Here is a 14,751-nt window from a genome sequence, read left to right on the forward strand (position 1 = left end):
AGGATAGGGGCACCTTCTTTTGGGGCTCATAGAATTGGACCTCCTGGTCCAATCTTTTTGAAACTTGGGGAGTATTTTGGGGAGAGGCACTAGATGCTATACTGAAAATTTGGTGCCTTTACCCCAAATAACAGCCCCCCCCCAGAGCCCCAGATACCCGCAGATCAATTCTCCATGATTTTCTATGGGAATAAATCTCCATAGGGAATAACAGAGTTCCCAGCAGACATTTCCCTCCCCTCCCCTCGCTTTCTGATGACCCTGAAGCGGGGGGAGAGCCTCCAAATCAGGGGATCCCCTGCCCCCACCTGGGGATTGGCAACCCTACCTCTGAGGTTCAAACTCACTGCCTTCACATTATGGGACTGATACAAAGACTACTTTGCTAACAAAGGTTCTATGAGGGAAGCTGCTCAATTTTCCAATGTAAACAAGGCACTCTCCCCACTCCCAGCTTGACTATTTAAATACCTACTTCTGGGAAAAAAAAAACATATTAAGCAATTTTATTGAAGAGAATGGATTTAGAGTCAGGTGGCTTCCACAGCCTGCTCAAGTATCTAGTCTCTCTTTCCAATGAATTGGTGGATAAATGGGTATTGCTCTCCCACTACATCCCCCCCCCCAGCATTCCATGGTGGTTCCCCCCTTCAAAATAATGTTGTGCTTCCTATTTATTACAACATTACAATGCAATTAATGTTATGCTTTTAAAAAAATTACACGAGAAAAGCAGAATATATCCGGGACAAATGGGGGATGACTCAGTGTGGAATGTGGGGTTATGCTGCCAAAAAAACTAGGGTGGTGATGTGAATGAGGTGGGTGCAGCGAGTATACAAAAATGAAATAGGAAATGGTGGCACAGTAGGAAAATAACTTTGCAGGCCACTAGAAAAATGCAAGTTCAGACCTGAGGTTAAAAAAAAAAACTTGCTAAAATTAGGGATTCCAAAAACATGAGATAAGAAGGAGAAAACTTCAAGTCTGTACCTGGTGAGGAAAAATCTACTGTGGAAAATTTTACATAACTCACAGATTTAAAACCATCAATGCGGGAAATTTCACTACTGCAGAAATGGTCTGGGTAAAGCTGCATCCTGTTTAAGTTATCCACTACTGAGATTTATACAGTTTTTAATTAACATGTTTCTTAGTAGGCCTTCAAATGACATGAGTGTATCTGCCATAGTGAGCAGCTGCCCAATCTGTTACATTTTCAGAGCAAGCACAAGCTATTGTTTGCAATTTTGGATTGAATGTTTTAAACTGAATTTATACCTTCTCTTTCTCCCCAATGGGGACTCAAAGGAGCATACATTATTCTCTCCTCTATTTTTCCTCACAACAACCCTGTGAGGTGGAGACTGAGAGAGTGTGACTGGCCCAAGGTCACCCAGCAACCTTCCATGGCAAAGTGGGATTTGAACCCATGTCTCTCTGATCCTAATCTGATACAGTAATTACTACACCACACTGGCAAGTTAAGCTTCGCTGCAATCCAGAAAGTAACTAGATTGAAGCATTTTAGAGAAGGAGAATTCTTTCCAGGCTTGTTCTTGTAGTGCCAAACTCTGATCTTCATCTCCCTCCCACCCCGCTGTATCAACCCCCTTAAAATTGTCTCCCCACCTCAGATGATGTCCTGGCTCCAATAGCCTTCCAGTCATGCAGTGTTTGAGCCTGAGCTATAGTACCATCCACAGTATGCTAACTAACGTTTGTTTAAAAGAATCAGTTGAATATTTCACTATTTCGGAACCTATTTTCCGCCTGGAATTGATAGTTCAGAACTGAATTGCCCTGAGTGCTAGTAAAGATTCGTGGCGGATCCCGTTTGTTTTTCTTTGTGCTTGTATGTCACATTTTTAAATGTTGTTGTCGAGCCTCTGTACAGTGGGTTTGTTCCCTAAAAAAGGCAATAAACAATGTTAAACAGATTATTCCAGCATATTCCAGCAGCTTTCAATAAGACTTGCTACGCTTTTTGTGAAGAATAAACGTATATGGCCTCACTCATTCATAATACGCAGACTAAATGTTTAATAATTGCTTCTATAGATCCCAGTAAACTGTCTAAAGCAGCGGTTTCTTTTCAGACCTGGAATCCAAAGCATGTGTCAGGCAGTCATCTGGCATTAGAGTCATAACTGCATAGTGTCAAAGCCAGGATTACAGGGACTGTGGGCAGCAAATCAAAAGTGCCAGGACTAGAAATACAATTCAAAGACAAGGAAGGGAATTCTGTAGCAAGGTCAGGGGTCATTTTGCAGAAAAATAGGTGGTGGAGCTCATTAGCATAACTCATTAGCATATGCTGCCCCCCCCCAGCCAAAAGCAACCCTATGGAAGAAAGGAGAGCCCCAGGTGAGCGAGGCTTTCTTGGGCTGGTTAGAGATCCAGCCAGCCCAAGCAGGCCTTGCTCACCTGGGGCTCTCCTGGGCCACCGTTCTCCCCCTCCCCCGCCAGTCAGAAGGTCAGCAAGCCACCCATTGCCAAAAATTACATAAGAAGTAGAGAAAGGGTGGTGCAGACTTCTCCAGGGGTTAATGAGGGCTGCTGGGGGTGTGGCAAAACCCCTGGTGGCTGGCTAGTTGCTCGCTCTCCTAATCCAGGGATTGTTATGCAACTGCATCTACTATTAAATGAACAAGGTAGGTGGGAAGGAAGAGAGGGAACCCTCAGGAAGGTTCAGGAGCTGCAATCCTGTGAGTTCCTGCTGAATCTGAGGCCTGAGCAAGGTACAAACAAAGAGTCAGAGACATGGAAAAATCTCAAATCACTGTGTGACATTGCCTTGCCATTCTGCTTAGGGTTACAAATTTAGGGTTGGGAAATTCCTGGGGATTTGGGGGTGGAGCTGGTAAAGATGTGGTTTAGGGAGGGGAGGGACATCTGCAGGATATACAGCCTTAATGTCCATCCTCCAAAGCAGTCATTTTCTCCAGGGGAACTGATCTCTGTAGTCTGGAGATCAACTGCAACTCCTGGATGTCTCCAGGCTCCACATGGAGGTTGGCAAGACTAATTTTGCTGCTGCCTCAACATAGGTGCAAAAGAGAAATGGCTCAATTGTTATGTGTGCACATTTGTAGGAGGTCCTTCCAAAAGTTAGCAAAAGGTTAGCAAAAGAACCGAAGGCTCTATAGGGACTGTGGCCCAGCTGACCCACAAGTCGAAGACCACTGGTCTAAAGGAGTATCTAAGAAAAAACTGCACAAGTGCATTTTCAAAAACAGAAGCACTGCATAAGACACAAACCTCTCACCACCAATGCAAAGCAACAAGATCAGGCAATCTATATCCAGCCATTTGGTCTACAGCTCTAGTCTGGGTGTAATCACTCAATTTGTTTAACGAAGAAAGCTAGCTTTGCTATGCTGGCCAGCTACTGGTCCCTGGAAAGCCACAGACATCATTTATGCGAAGTGCAATTGTAATCAAGAAAAACTAGGGATGGGCACGAACCGGCTCACAAACTAAAGTCTGCGATGAATTTTGGCCGGTTTGTGGTTAATGAACTGAAATTCATGGTACACAAACCTCTCGCCACCTATGCAAAGCAACAAGATCAGGCAATCTATATCCAGCCATTTGGTCCACAGCTCTAGACACTCGTGCACGGGCCTTTTCCATCGCGGCCCCATGCCTATGGAATCAGCTGCCGGAGGAGGTGCGGGCCCTGCGGAGCCTTGATCAGTTCTGCAGGGCCTGCAAGACCACCCTTTTCAAGCTGGCGTTCACGGACTGCTGATTTATGGTTGTTTAATAAAGGAATCCGCCAATATGGCTCTGTTTAAGGACCCTTGTTACCATGCAAACTGACAGAAATAGCGTCAGGAACATCATAGTTACTGTCAGATTAAGTTAAGTTTAATTATGTATTGACTGGTTTTTAAATAATGTTAATTTAAAGTTTTATACTTATTATATTGTATGCTTATGAATGTTGTTAGCCGCCCTGAGCCTGCCTTGACGGGGGAGGGCGGGATATAAATAAAATTTTATTATTATTTATTATTATGGTAGGTGAACCATCAGGAACTTTCCACAAGTCAATTGGCATTCTTGGCTCCTATTATCTCCCTGTGAGATCCAGTGACATTGTTGCAAACCGAAAACCGGCTAATGTTCGTCACAAACTTTAGTCCATGAGCTGGTTTGTGTCCATCCCTATTAACGAGAAACTCATCATAATCTCTTAATCATAAATATATTTTATACATACTCAAGGGATTCAGGAGGAAACTCTGACGTGCCCTCAGGTATTCCTAATTTTATTTCCCACTATATGGTGAACATCAGCAGGGTTTTTTTTTTTGGTAGAAAAAGCCCAACAGAAGCTTATTTGCATATTAGACCCCACCCCCTGATGTCACCATTGTTTCACACAGGGTTTTTTTTGTAGAAAAAGCCCAGTGAGAACTCATTTGCATATTAGGCCACACCCCTGACACCAAGCTAGCCGGAACTACCTTCCTGTGCAATCCTGCTCAAAAGACTTGTGCATCAGGCAGGAGTTGTTCTTTCCCATAAATTAGAGTTACAATACTACCAAACTGGATTACTGCTTAAAAAGTCAATTGCTTACCACGCAGAACATGTAGATATTTTCCAGAAGACAAAATCTCAGCTAAATATGTGGTAGTCATGAGTTTTTGACCCAATATAAAAGAACACGAGATTTTACATACTGTTTGCCATCTGGCCTTTGATCTCTCCGCTTCAAACTTAGCGACTTCCTTGCGATCTTGAAATGAAATGAACAATTTCCATATGCAAAGCAAGACTACCCCAATGAGAAAGATTGCGATAGAAACACCCAGCATAATCATTGGAATGTTTGGAGGTTGTGGGCAGTCTGTGGAAAGGAAAGGAAAAGCTGCGATAGTGGAGTCCAAACGTGAGTCCAAGTTCAAAAGGAACGACAGAATTTCTTCAGAACAGACCAGAAATTCTAGATTATTTTCATTTATAGAAACACACCTTTATCTATATTCCTGTGCCCTGCATGTTTTGTCCCCAGGACTGTCACACACGCTGACTGCTTCATTAATTTCAGTGGAGAGGAAAATTCTGCAAGCATGTCCAATGGAAAAACCCTCGAAGGGACCCACAGGAAATAATCAGAACAGAATACAGCCAGTGGCACTACCTCCTGAAACTGAGCACACATGACTGAAATCTCGCCTTCCTTTCCTCCCTTTCTTGTCTCCCTGATGTCAAATTATAGATAGCAAGTGCCACAGGAAAGCAACCTATATTCTTGTATTATATTAAGTACCACACACATTGATAGTAGTATCTTTGTAATAGATGACAATAAATAAATTTGGCATCATCTGCATTTCTTCTCCATATTGCTTTCAACTCAGTGCATTTTCTGTCTACTGTATTGTAAGTATTCGCTGCCGATTTTTGGATCCTATTCTTCTAGATAAGATGGGTCTGGCTGATCTAGATAAGGTCCAGCTTGTCCTGAAGGATGTTATTCCTGACATAACTGTGAATACTGCCTCATTTCTGTATTGGGCCAAAAAGATTCGTCAAGACAAGGAATAGTCCTGTTGTTTCATTTAACTGTGATCTTATGTAACCTGTGTTTTAATTCTGATACAGTCTCTTTACCTTTTATTGTTCCTCAGTCCATTGTTTCTTATTCTGTTTTATATGCCATTAAAGGTTGATTGATTGATTGATTGATTGATTGATACTGTATTGTATCCCATTGGTCCTCCAAGGAGCTTAGGTCAGCACACATACTTCTCACTGTACCATTTAATCTTCGAAACAAAACTGCGACTAGGTTCACAGAGAGTGATTGGCCAACATCAACCAGCAACCAGGGTCTGCCCAGCCATGGAAGAGGGGGCTCAAATGAGTCCTTTTTCCCCCATTCAACCTCTTACATCAGGGTCTGGCACAGCAAACAGCAGATCTGGGTGATAACCCCAGCCCCAGCTGGCAGCTTGCATTGAGACTGCCCCTTCTCACTCTACTGCCTTACATTGGGAAATGTAGGCTTTCTTTGTTCTTCTCACCTCCCTCTGCTGGGGAGAAAGGGCAGGGGTGAGCAGGGCTGGTACTAGGGTTTTTGGTGCCCTAGGCGGGCTGCCCACTAGAGCCTTCTCCAGAAATTAAAAAACAACAACAGAGAATTGTAGGAGAAATGAAGAAACTTGAAACTATTTACATTTTTAATTTACAGGGGTTTTTTTTATTAAATTGATTAAATTTTAATTTTTTTTTTTAAAAAAAATTAGCAATAACAATTGTGAAAATACTACTTGATCTTTTTTAGCTGGACATGCCAGGGACAACTTCACACGACCATTTCTACTTCATCCTTTTAGTCGGAGGTGCCAGGGACAAGACCTTGTGCATGCGAGAAAGATGCTCTACCACTGAGCTACGGCTCCCACCCCATGGCTCTATTAAAGCAGAGTAGGAAGGATGAGTGGCAGATACAACTTCAACAGGAGCCAATTTTTAGAAACTGTAATTGGCTCTTCTTCAGCTTTTACAATTGGTTAATTTATCCCCGCTGGGCTCCGAGGGGCACATTGGGCAAGCGCCATCGGCTTTCGTGTCTCCTGGGTCTGTAACAGTCCTGGGGAACGCAAAACTAGTGGGGCAGCATTTGCGCTCCATGGAACCCGCTTTCCATTGGGGAAGGCAGGCTTCAAGGAGCACACACGCTGAGTGTGTAGCACCCTAGGCGGCTGCCTACTTGGCCTACACCCACACACCAGCCATGGGGGTGAGCCGGAGGTGGGCATTTTTGCTTCCCAGTCAGTTCAGTTTGAGAGAGAGAGTGCCATAGCAAGCCACAGCCCTTGCTGTGGGGGAAAAAGGAAGGCCTGCAGCAGCTTTCTCATGGTCCCCCAGATGAGTGGCAAATTAATTTGCCTTGGGCACCATAGATCCTTGGGCTGACCTTGATGGAGGAGTTCAAACCCAGGTTTCTGGATCCTAATCTGACATACTAACCACTACCTCACTTGGCTTGGATCACACCTGGAATTTCTATGTGCATTATGTGGTGGTGGTGGTGGGGGGGAAGTTGGTGATTTCTCCATCCTGTGGTAACCCAATATCCCTTCTACCAAATGCTGCTCCTAGGGGATGGGAGGAATCAGAGGTCTTCCACAGCAGAAGAAAATTGTTGAAAATCCTCCCCTGCATCTGTGGAAATCCAATGCAAGTTATTCACTCTTGTTCATGAAGGGTTACAAAAACAACTATTTCAGGAGTGTTTTGCCTCTAAAATTTAAGATCAGATAACATGGAACACATCAGCCTGACTGTTGCATGTTGGTAGAGTATATAAGAGATTATTTACCAAGGCCAAGCAACCTACCTTTCTGGGTTATGCTGTGAATGGTTGTTTTTCCTTGTTCATCATCTTCCATTACAAATGTGATAACACATTCATTCTCCCCTTGTAACAAACACTGGACAGATTTATCTTTCATGCTATCTGTGAAGGAGGAAGAAACCCATCCTGTAGGTCAAGCTCAATTCATCAAGCAGTAACCATGAAGATGAAAGGATTTATAACATGGGGTTTGTGTTCAACAGACAGTAAAAGGTGGCAGGGGGAGGGAGAGGTAAAATACCTAAAAGAATTTCTATCCCTAAAAGGGTTTGCCTCAGGGTTTTGTTTTGGTTTTTTGTTAGACTTTGTACTTAAGTTTCAGATGAGAAGGTCCAGGTGTTGTCAATCTATGTTGACCATCAAGAGTACCCATCAAGTCTGCAGTAATTTGAAATTCAATGAATTAGAAATACTTCCAAAAGAGTTGTCATTGCTGTCTAAGGAATATAATAGCCGTGATTATAGTACAAAGTAAACTATATGTTCTCTTTGTCTTTTTGGTACTCTTAGAATGTCTAGACCGTGTTTCAATGTCGCATATTCCCACATAAAATGGATACTGATCCCTTTCAAAAGATCTGCCGCTTATTGAGTCCAAAATGCTGTTAAAAAGGGAAATGCTACGTGGATTCTCATAATAATTAAATATACTTTTGGAATTAAAATGAGAACCACTGGATAATCATGATATTATTTGGCAAATTATAGATAAAAAGGAATGAAGGATGACAAACTTCCCAGTTTTAGTTTTTCACTGAATTGGATGTAGTTCTGCAAAGAAAACTTTTCATTGAACTTTCCCAGGTAGAGAATCTTTGATGTTTATTCAAGAGGCCGTTTAAGGGGTGGTGTATATGAGAGGAAACCATAATAGACTACAAAAAGGAAACGAGAAGGCCATATGGAATCTGAAACTGCTGGCTCTAATGCTAGGAATACCAGAGCCACAATGTCTTGTCTGAGGCTCCGGCTCACAAACTCCTTTTCAGATAGCAGCCATCACTGAAAGTTCCTGTGAAATCTATAGCTAAACTCAGGAAGGTGCCTTACTAGGGTAATTCCACAGAAAATAGTTAGTTACATTATAAAGACTTCTGAAAATATTATGTCTCATAAAATTTAGTGTTCTAATAAAGTTTTTGATAGAACATTAGTTAAGATATAATTATTTTTCAGAGTCTGTATCAGTTAATTTTTGGAGCAGGGAACAGAAGTCAAACTGATTACGAAAATTAAATTTTTACTTGAGGAAAATACTACCTGTTTCCAAAATTAGTTTTCTCTCTACATATGTAACTGAAGGAAAATGTATTGTGCAAGCTTTGGGGGGAAAGGTGGGTTAGTTCCAGTAGTTCCTTCTGTGTGGAATTGTCTATAAAAGAAAGAACTAATTTGGTCTTCTCCAGTAGAAAACTCGTTACGTAGCAGAAGGGACCCTTTGCACTAATACCACAAGGAATCTTCAGCTAGAGAAGTTCTTCCTTTAACATAACCTTCATCACAGGACTTCCGGTCTATGGCGGGCTGAGAAGGACGCGTCTACTCCCTGCTCCGGTAAAGTTTAAAGCTTTCTCCAGCTGTACTGCCCGAAAAGAAAACATTGAACTTTTTTGCTCACAGTTTACAAGTGATGAATTGCTTAAGTGCCTAGTTGCGCTTATTTGGTGATTTATAGCCGCCTGGCAACCTGTTTAAGTTGTGAGCTGTTAAATTTCCTCTGGTGCTTCTGTGCTCCTGTGTTCTGAGCTGGCCGTTTGTGCTGTTTGACTCGTCCTTGTTGGAGTTAAGACCCAGTGAGGTGGCTGTTTCTGTTTCTGTTCTTGGTTTTGAGAAGAACCTGGAAAGAACTTGGAAAGGTGGCGTCTGGAACTAGGAGCGCAGCCAGAATGGGGAAAAACAACAAAGATAAGCCTGGGGAGGCGGCTGAAGCTCCTTCTGCTACACTTGACTCATTAGCGGCCATGTTAGAAACTATGCGGCAAGAACTCAAGCCTTTGAAAGATATACCAGTCTATATTACACAGCTTCGAGCTGATATCAGAGAGCTAAAAATTGAACTTTCTGCCATGCAAGAAAAATTCCAGTCAGTGAGTGCCAAATGCATTGAAGTGGAGGAAAGACTTGCCACCCACGAGACATCATGCAATGAAAAAATTGCCTCATTAACTAGTCGGGTGGATCAATTTGACTCTGCACTGAGGCGCCGTTCTCTCAAGGTACTCGGGTTGATTGGTGTGGAGGCAAGAACCAACGCCGAGTGGGTAGACTTCATGGACCTTTTTTTCAGGCAAGTCTTCAAGTTGGACCAAGCATACCCCTTGGACATTGAAAAAGTAAATAGATTCTTCTCCCCCCATCGTGAGGGGGAGGGAATACAAGTTATTTCAGTCCAATTTCTCAAAATTACAACCCGAGACGATATTTTGGCTAAGTTTTGACAGTATACTGCTAAGGAGCCTCTGTGCTGGGGGGCAAATGAACGGAAAATTATGATCTTTCCTGATTATGCAAAACATATTGTGGAGGCCAGGAAAAGATTCAAACTAGCGAAGGACATGGCCCGTCAGTTGCGACTGGAATATTATCTGGGCTTCCCAGCAGTCCTATCAATCACACATGCAGAAGAGACTAGGCGCTTCTCCAGTCCTAGAAAAGCAGAAAAGTACCTGCAACAGATTAAGGACCAGTCTTAACATGTCCTTAGTCTAACTAATGAGAGTATTAATTCATTTATTAATTTATTAATCTATTAATTATTTGAGTTTCTGAGTCTCTAGGGATTTGTTATTAAGTGTAAAAACTGTTATATGTATATATATGTGGAGGGCAAATGAATTAAATTAATTAAGCATTTAAGTTGCCGGTTGGGTAAAAGAAAATGGGTATTTATGAAAGCAGATTTCTAATTTAAAATGGAGTGTGGCAGATCTAGTAGCGGGGAAATATACATATATATGGTGTGAACTGTTTTTCTGTGTATGAGTTGGGCAGCAAAAAACAGCTAAACAGCTGGAGGTTTTATAGATACTTCTCTAAGGGGGTAGGGAGTGGCAGAGATCCCGGAAGCACCCCATATAATCGGAAGTCCTTGGGAGTATCACAGGGGTGGGTCAGGGGTGGGGGGGAAAAACACACATGTATTAAACAAAATGAAATTGATAGGCTTAAACACTATATGGTTAGCTTTAAGTTCTAGAAATGGACAGAAACAAGAAAGAAGGCACTCATCTAATATTATAATTTATGGTATATACAAGATTAAGTTGAAAGTATTGTTTCTTTGTTTACATGTTTCATAATTAAGAATAAGGGTGATTTAAGATGGTAAAGATTCTAACGGTTAATATACATGGCGCTAGGACTACAAAAAAGAGAATGTTGCTCTGGCAAACGTGTAAGTCCATGGGTGTAGGGATAATATTTATTCAAGAAACCCATACCTTAAGTTCGGAATGTAGTTGGTTCTGTCAGGAGAAAGGAACTCAGGTTTATTCCACCGATTATAATATTAATTCACGTGGTGTGGCAATTCTAATACGCAAGATTGCTAATGTGTCAGTTCAACAAGTCATCTCAGATCCAGAAGGAAGATATATTGTGTTGCATACTCATATGTATGGAAAAAAGGTTTTATTGATTTCAATATATGGTTCAAACCGTGATCAACCTGCTGTTCTTCATAAAATAGGAGAAAGTATCCAGAATATGGAGTGGGATGACATTGTTTTTGGTGGTGACTTCAACGTAACTATGGACCCGCTTCTGGATAGGAGCGACGCTAATATAAATAGACTCCCACAAGTTAGAGCAGTGTTGGGTGGCTATATGAAGGATTTGAGGTTGACTGATATATGGAGATTGTTACATCCTACACTCAGGGAATACACATTTTATTCAAGGGTTCATAACCTGATGTCTAGACTTGATTTCTTCTTGTTATCTCCCGATTTAATTTCAAAGGTGAATACTTGCGAGATAATCCATTCAACAATCTCTGACCACAATATGGTCCTGTTAGATATTCACTTGGCTCTTCAAGAAAAACCAAAAACAGCTTGGTGCTTTAATGCTACTTTGTTAGCGGATGACACATTTGTATCACAAATGCGAAGTGAAATCAATGAGTTCTTTGAGATAAATGAAGGCTCGTCATCTTCTAGATCTATAGAATGGGAAGCATTTAAAGCAGTGATCCGTGGGAAAGTTATTGCCTATACTGCACATAAAAAAAGAACAAGCGAAGAGCGGCTTGTATCTCTGGAGAATGAGTTAACTCAGGCTTGGACAATAATGTATCAAAGCCCAAATGTGCTATCCTATAAATTGATTCAAAATTTGAATTATCAAATTAATTTATTAAAATATCATACACTTGAGCAAATCATGTACAAATCTCGTCATCAGCACTGGGAGTCAGGTGATAGAATAGGAAGAATATTATCAAATAAATTAAAAAGGGAAAAAGCTGATAAAAAAATCATTGCGATTAAAAATAGACAGAATAAGATCTGCATAGATTCACAGGAGATTGTTAATTCTTTCTTTGAGTTCTATCAACAATTATATAATATCCCACAGATAGCAGAAGAGTCACAAATATCTAGCTTTCTGAAATGGGTAGAACTAAGTAAATTAAATAGTGAACAAAAAGTGGATCTTGCGCAAAAAATAACTAGTCTAGAGATTAAGGTCGCAATTGATTCTTTAAAACGCCGTACAGCCCCTGGCCCAGATGGTTTTATATCTGAATGGTACCTTGAATTTCAGGATGTGCTGATTCCTAAGTTACATCAGTTATATAACTCTTGGTATCAAAATGACTCTATACCAGAAGTAATGAATGAGTCTTTGATAATCGTGATCCCGAAACCCAATAAAGATCGGTTGGAATGTACTAGTTACAGACCAATTTCTCTAATTAATCTTGATATAAAAATCTTAGCAATAATTTTGGCTAATCGGGTTAAGAGAGTAGCGGGATCTTTGATACACAAAGACCAAACAGGATTTATGTACGGCAGAAATGGGCAAGACAATATCCGGTTGGCATTAGACATAATTGATCTGCAAAGAGATTCTATGGAAAACTCAGCACTAATCTCTTTGGATGCTGAAAAAGCGTTCGATTCAATCCATAAGAACTTTATTTTTTCGGTTTTATCACATTTGAATTTTCCTCAATCATTGATAAAATGGATTAAATTACTATATCATAATCCATCATCCCGATTAAAAATTAATGATAATTTATCACCTCCTATTCGATTAAATCGCGGTGTGAGACAGGGGTGTCCTCTCTCACCTCTTATTTTCAATTTGTGTATTGAACCTTTAGTGGCAGCCATTAGAAAATCTAAGGACGTCATAGGGATTAAATTTAAGAGTTTGGAATATAAACTTGCTTTATACGCAGATGATCTATTGCTGTTTGTGTCGAACCCTGAGCATTCTATCCCAGCTGTAATGACAATAATTGACAATTTCGGCAAGTTAGCTGGGTATAAAATAAACTGGTCTAAATCTGAGCTGATGCCATTAGGGCGTGGAAGTTTAGATTATAGCTCTTTCCAGTTAGCAGTTACAACAGGGCAGGTGAAATATTTAGGCCTTTTTTTGCCCAACGATCTATCGCAGCTAGTTAAGATTAATTTAGATAGGGTATTAACCAATATAACGACAGATCTAGAAAGGTGGAAGGGCTTGACCCTGTCATTATGGGGGAAAATTAATACTTTAAAAATGTGCATATTTCCAAAATTAATTTATATTTTGAGAGGCATTCCTATTCTAATCCCTAAGAAATGGTTCAATAAAATCGATGGGATCTTATCTAAGTTTATTTGGGGCTCCAGTCGACCTAAGATCTCTATGCTTAAGCTTCAGAGAGAGGTGAAGGAAGGTGGTTTTGGGGTTCCGAACCTGTTATTATATCACAGAGCCCTTTTATTAGCTGCAGTTAAATGGTGGAATCTTGTCAGCTTGGATAACGCACCGACCTGGGCATCGCTTGAGGGCGCAATGATATTTCCATTGGAGGGATGCTATGCACTAGGTTCGACGTTCTCTGTGATAAAACACCCACTGAGATCAATTACTTCAGCTAGAAAAGTATGGGAGCTGACACTGAAACTGGTTAACGCTGACCCTTTCTCGCATGAAAAAGCCTCTTTGTGGGGCAATCCTTTAATTAAGATAGGCAATAAGCCGTTTTTTTGGCTTCGGTGAATGCACGCCGGTATTGTTTCTTTGGATCAGTTAAAAAATCAAGAGGATGAGTTTATTGCACACTATGAACTTCCAACTCAAATAACATCTTTACCATTATATCAGTGGAATTTTATGCAAATGAAACAAGCCTTGCGAACTGTGTTCGGGCCTGATGCGTTGGCGGCATCACAGTGCCCGCCATTGTTTGGTCAACTGTCTGAGGCATTTGAGCAGAAGAAATCCAATTTAGTGTTGTATAATATACTGAAGGAGATTACAATACCCGACCTATCTGCACTAAATCAAAAATGGAATCTAGAGGTTCAATGTCACGTGAACTTGGACCAATGGGAAGATTGTTGTAATAAAATTAGGAAGTCCACTCTGGACATCAGGTTGATAACTATACAACAGAAAGTATTGCATAGAGTTTATTGGACCCCACTTCGTATGTTTAAGAGAGCAATGCTATCCTCAGCAGAGTGTTGGAGATGTAAGAGTAGAGAGGCGAATCTTACACATATGCTATTTAACTGTGAGGTGATTCAGAATTTTTGGCAACAGGTGTTATTGAAAATAAAGGATACAATTAAACGTCAACTACCATGGCAAGATAGTCACTTAATACTAAACTTTTTTCCGAAAGAATGGAAATTAAAGAAGGGGCAAAAATTATGGTTAGGAAGGGCTCTGTTGATAGCAAAACGCCAAATTCTTAAACACTGGAAACAAAATGATGTAATTCCAATTCTTCTTTGGGAAGATGACTTATTGAAACTTGCAGCTTTTGAAAAAATATCGTTTTCTGGTCGTAGACAAATGTGTCGTTTTAATGAGATTTGGAGTCCATTTATGCAAATGATGAATGTTTAGCTGATTTGATTTGATATCGTTGTAAACTGTATCGCTTTACTTTTCTTGTATTCACTATATGAAAGTTAGGTTGATGTTCTTCTTTCTGATATCTATTAATGTTTAACTTGAGTAACTATTGTAATTTTATGCACTGGGGTTTCACATGTGGGGTTTTTAAAACAACAATAAAATAAAAAAATTTAAAACCTTCATCACAGGAAAGCATTGGATTAAACCCATTATTTCTCCAATCATTATCATCATTAGTAATTACTCTATAGAATATTCACTGTAACCTACATAAAATATAA

The 14,751-nt window shown here is 40.5% G+C and overlaps 1 protein-coding gene across 4 annotated transcripts in view; it reads right to left on the minus strand.

The window, feature by feature from the left end:
* Positions 1–1,621: 1,621 nt before the first annotated feature.
* Positions 1,622–14,751, minus strand: part of ITGB6 (integrin subunit beta 6) — a 76,948-nt gene continuing 63,818 nt past the window's right edge. For all 4 annotated transcript variants that reach the window (XM_060257151.1, XM_060257150.1, XM_060257149.1 and 1 more), the window contains 3 exons: positions 7,361–7,480; positions 4,695–4,861; positions 1,622–1,909 (listed from right to left, as the gene is read on the minus strand). In XM_060257151.1, coding sequence (XP_060113134.1) covers positions 1,811–1,909; positions 4,695–4,861; positions 7,361–7,480 — 386 coding nt within the window. In that variant the 3' untranslated portion in view covers positions 1,622–1,810. The remainder of the gene's footprint in view (positions 1,910–4,694; positions 4,862–7,360; positions 7,481–14,751) is intronic.

The sequence above is a fragment of the Heteronotia binoei genome, chromosome 16 (assembly GCF_032191835.1).
Source record: "Heteronotia binoei isolate CCM8104 ecotype False Entrance Well chromosome 16, APGP_CSIRO_Hbin_v1, whole genome shotgun sequence".
NCBI lineage: Eukaryota > Metazoa > Chordata > Lepidosauria > Squamata > Gekkonidae > Heteronotia > Heteronotia binoei.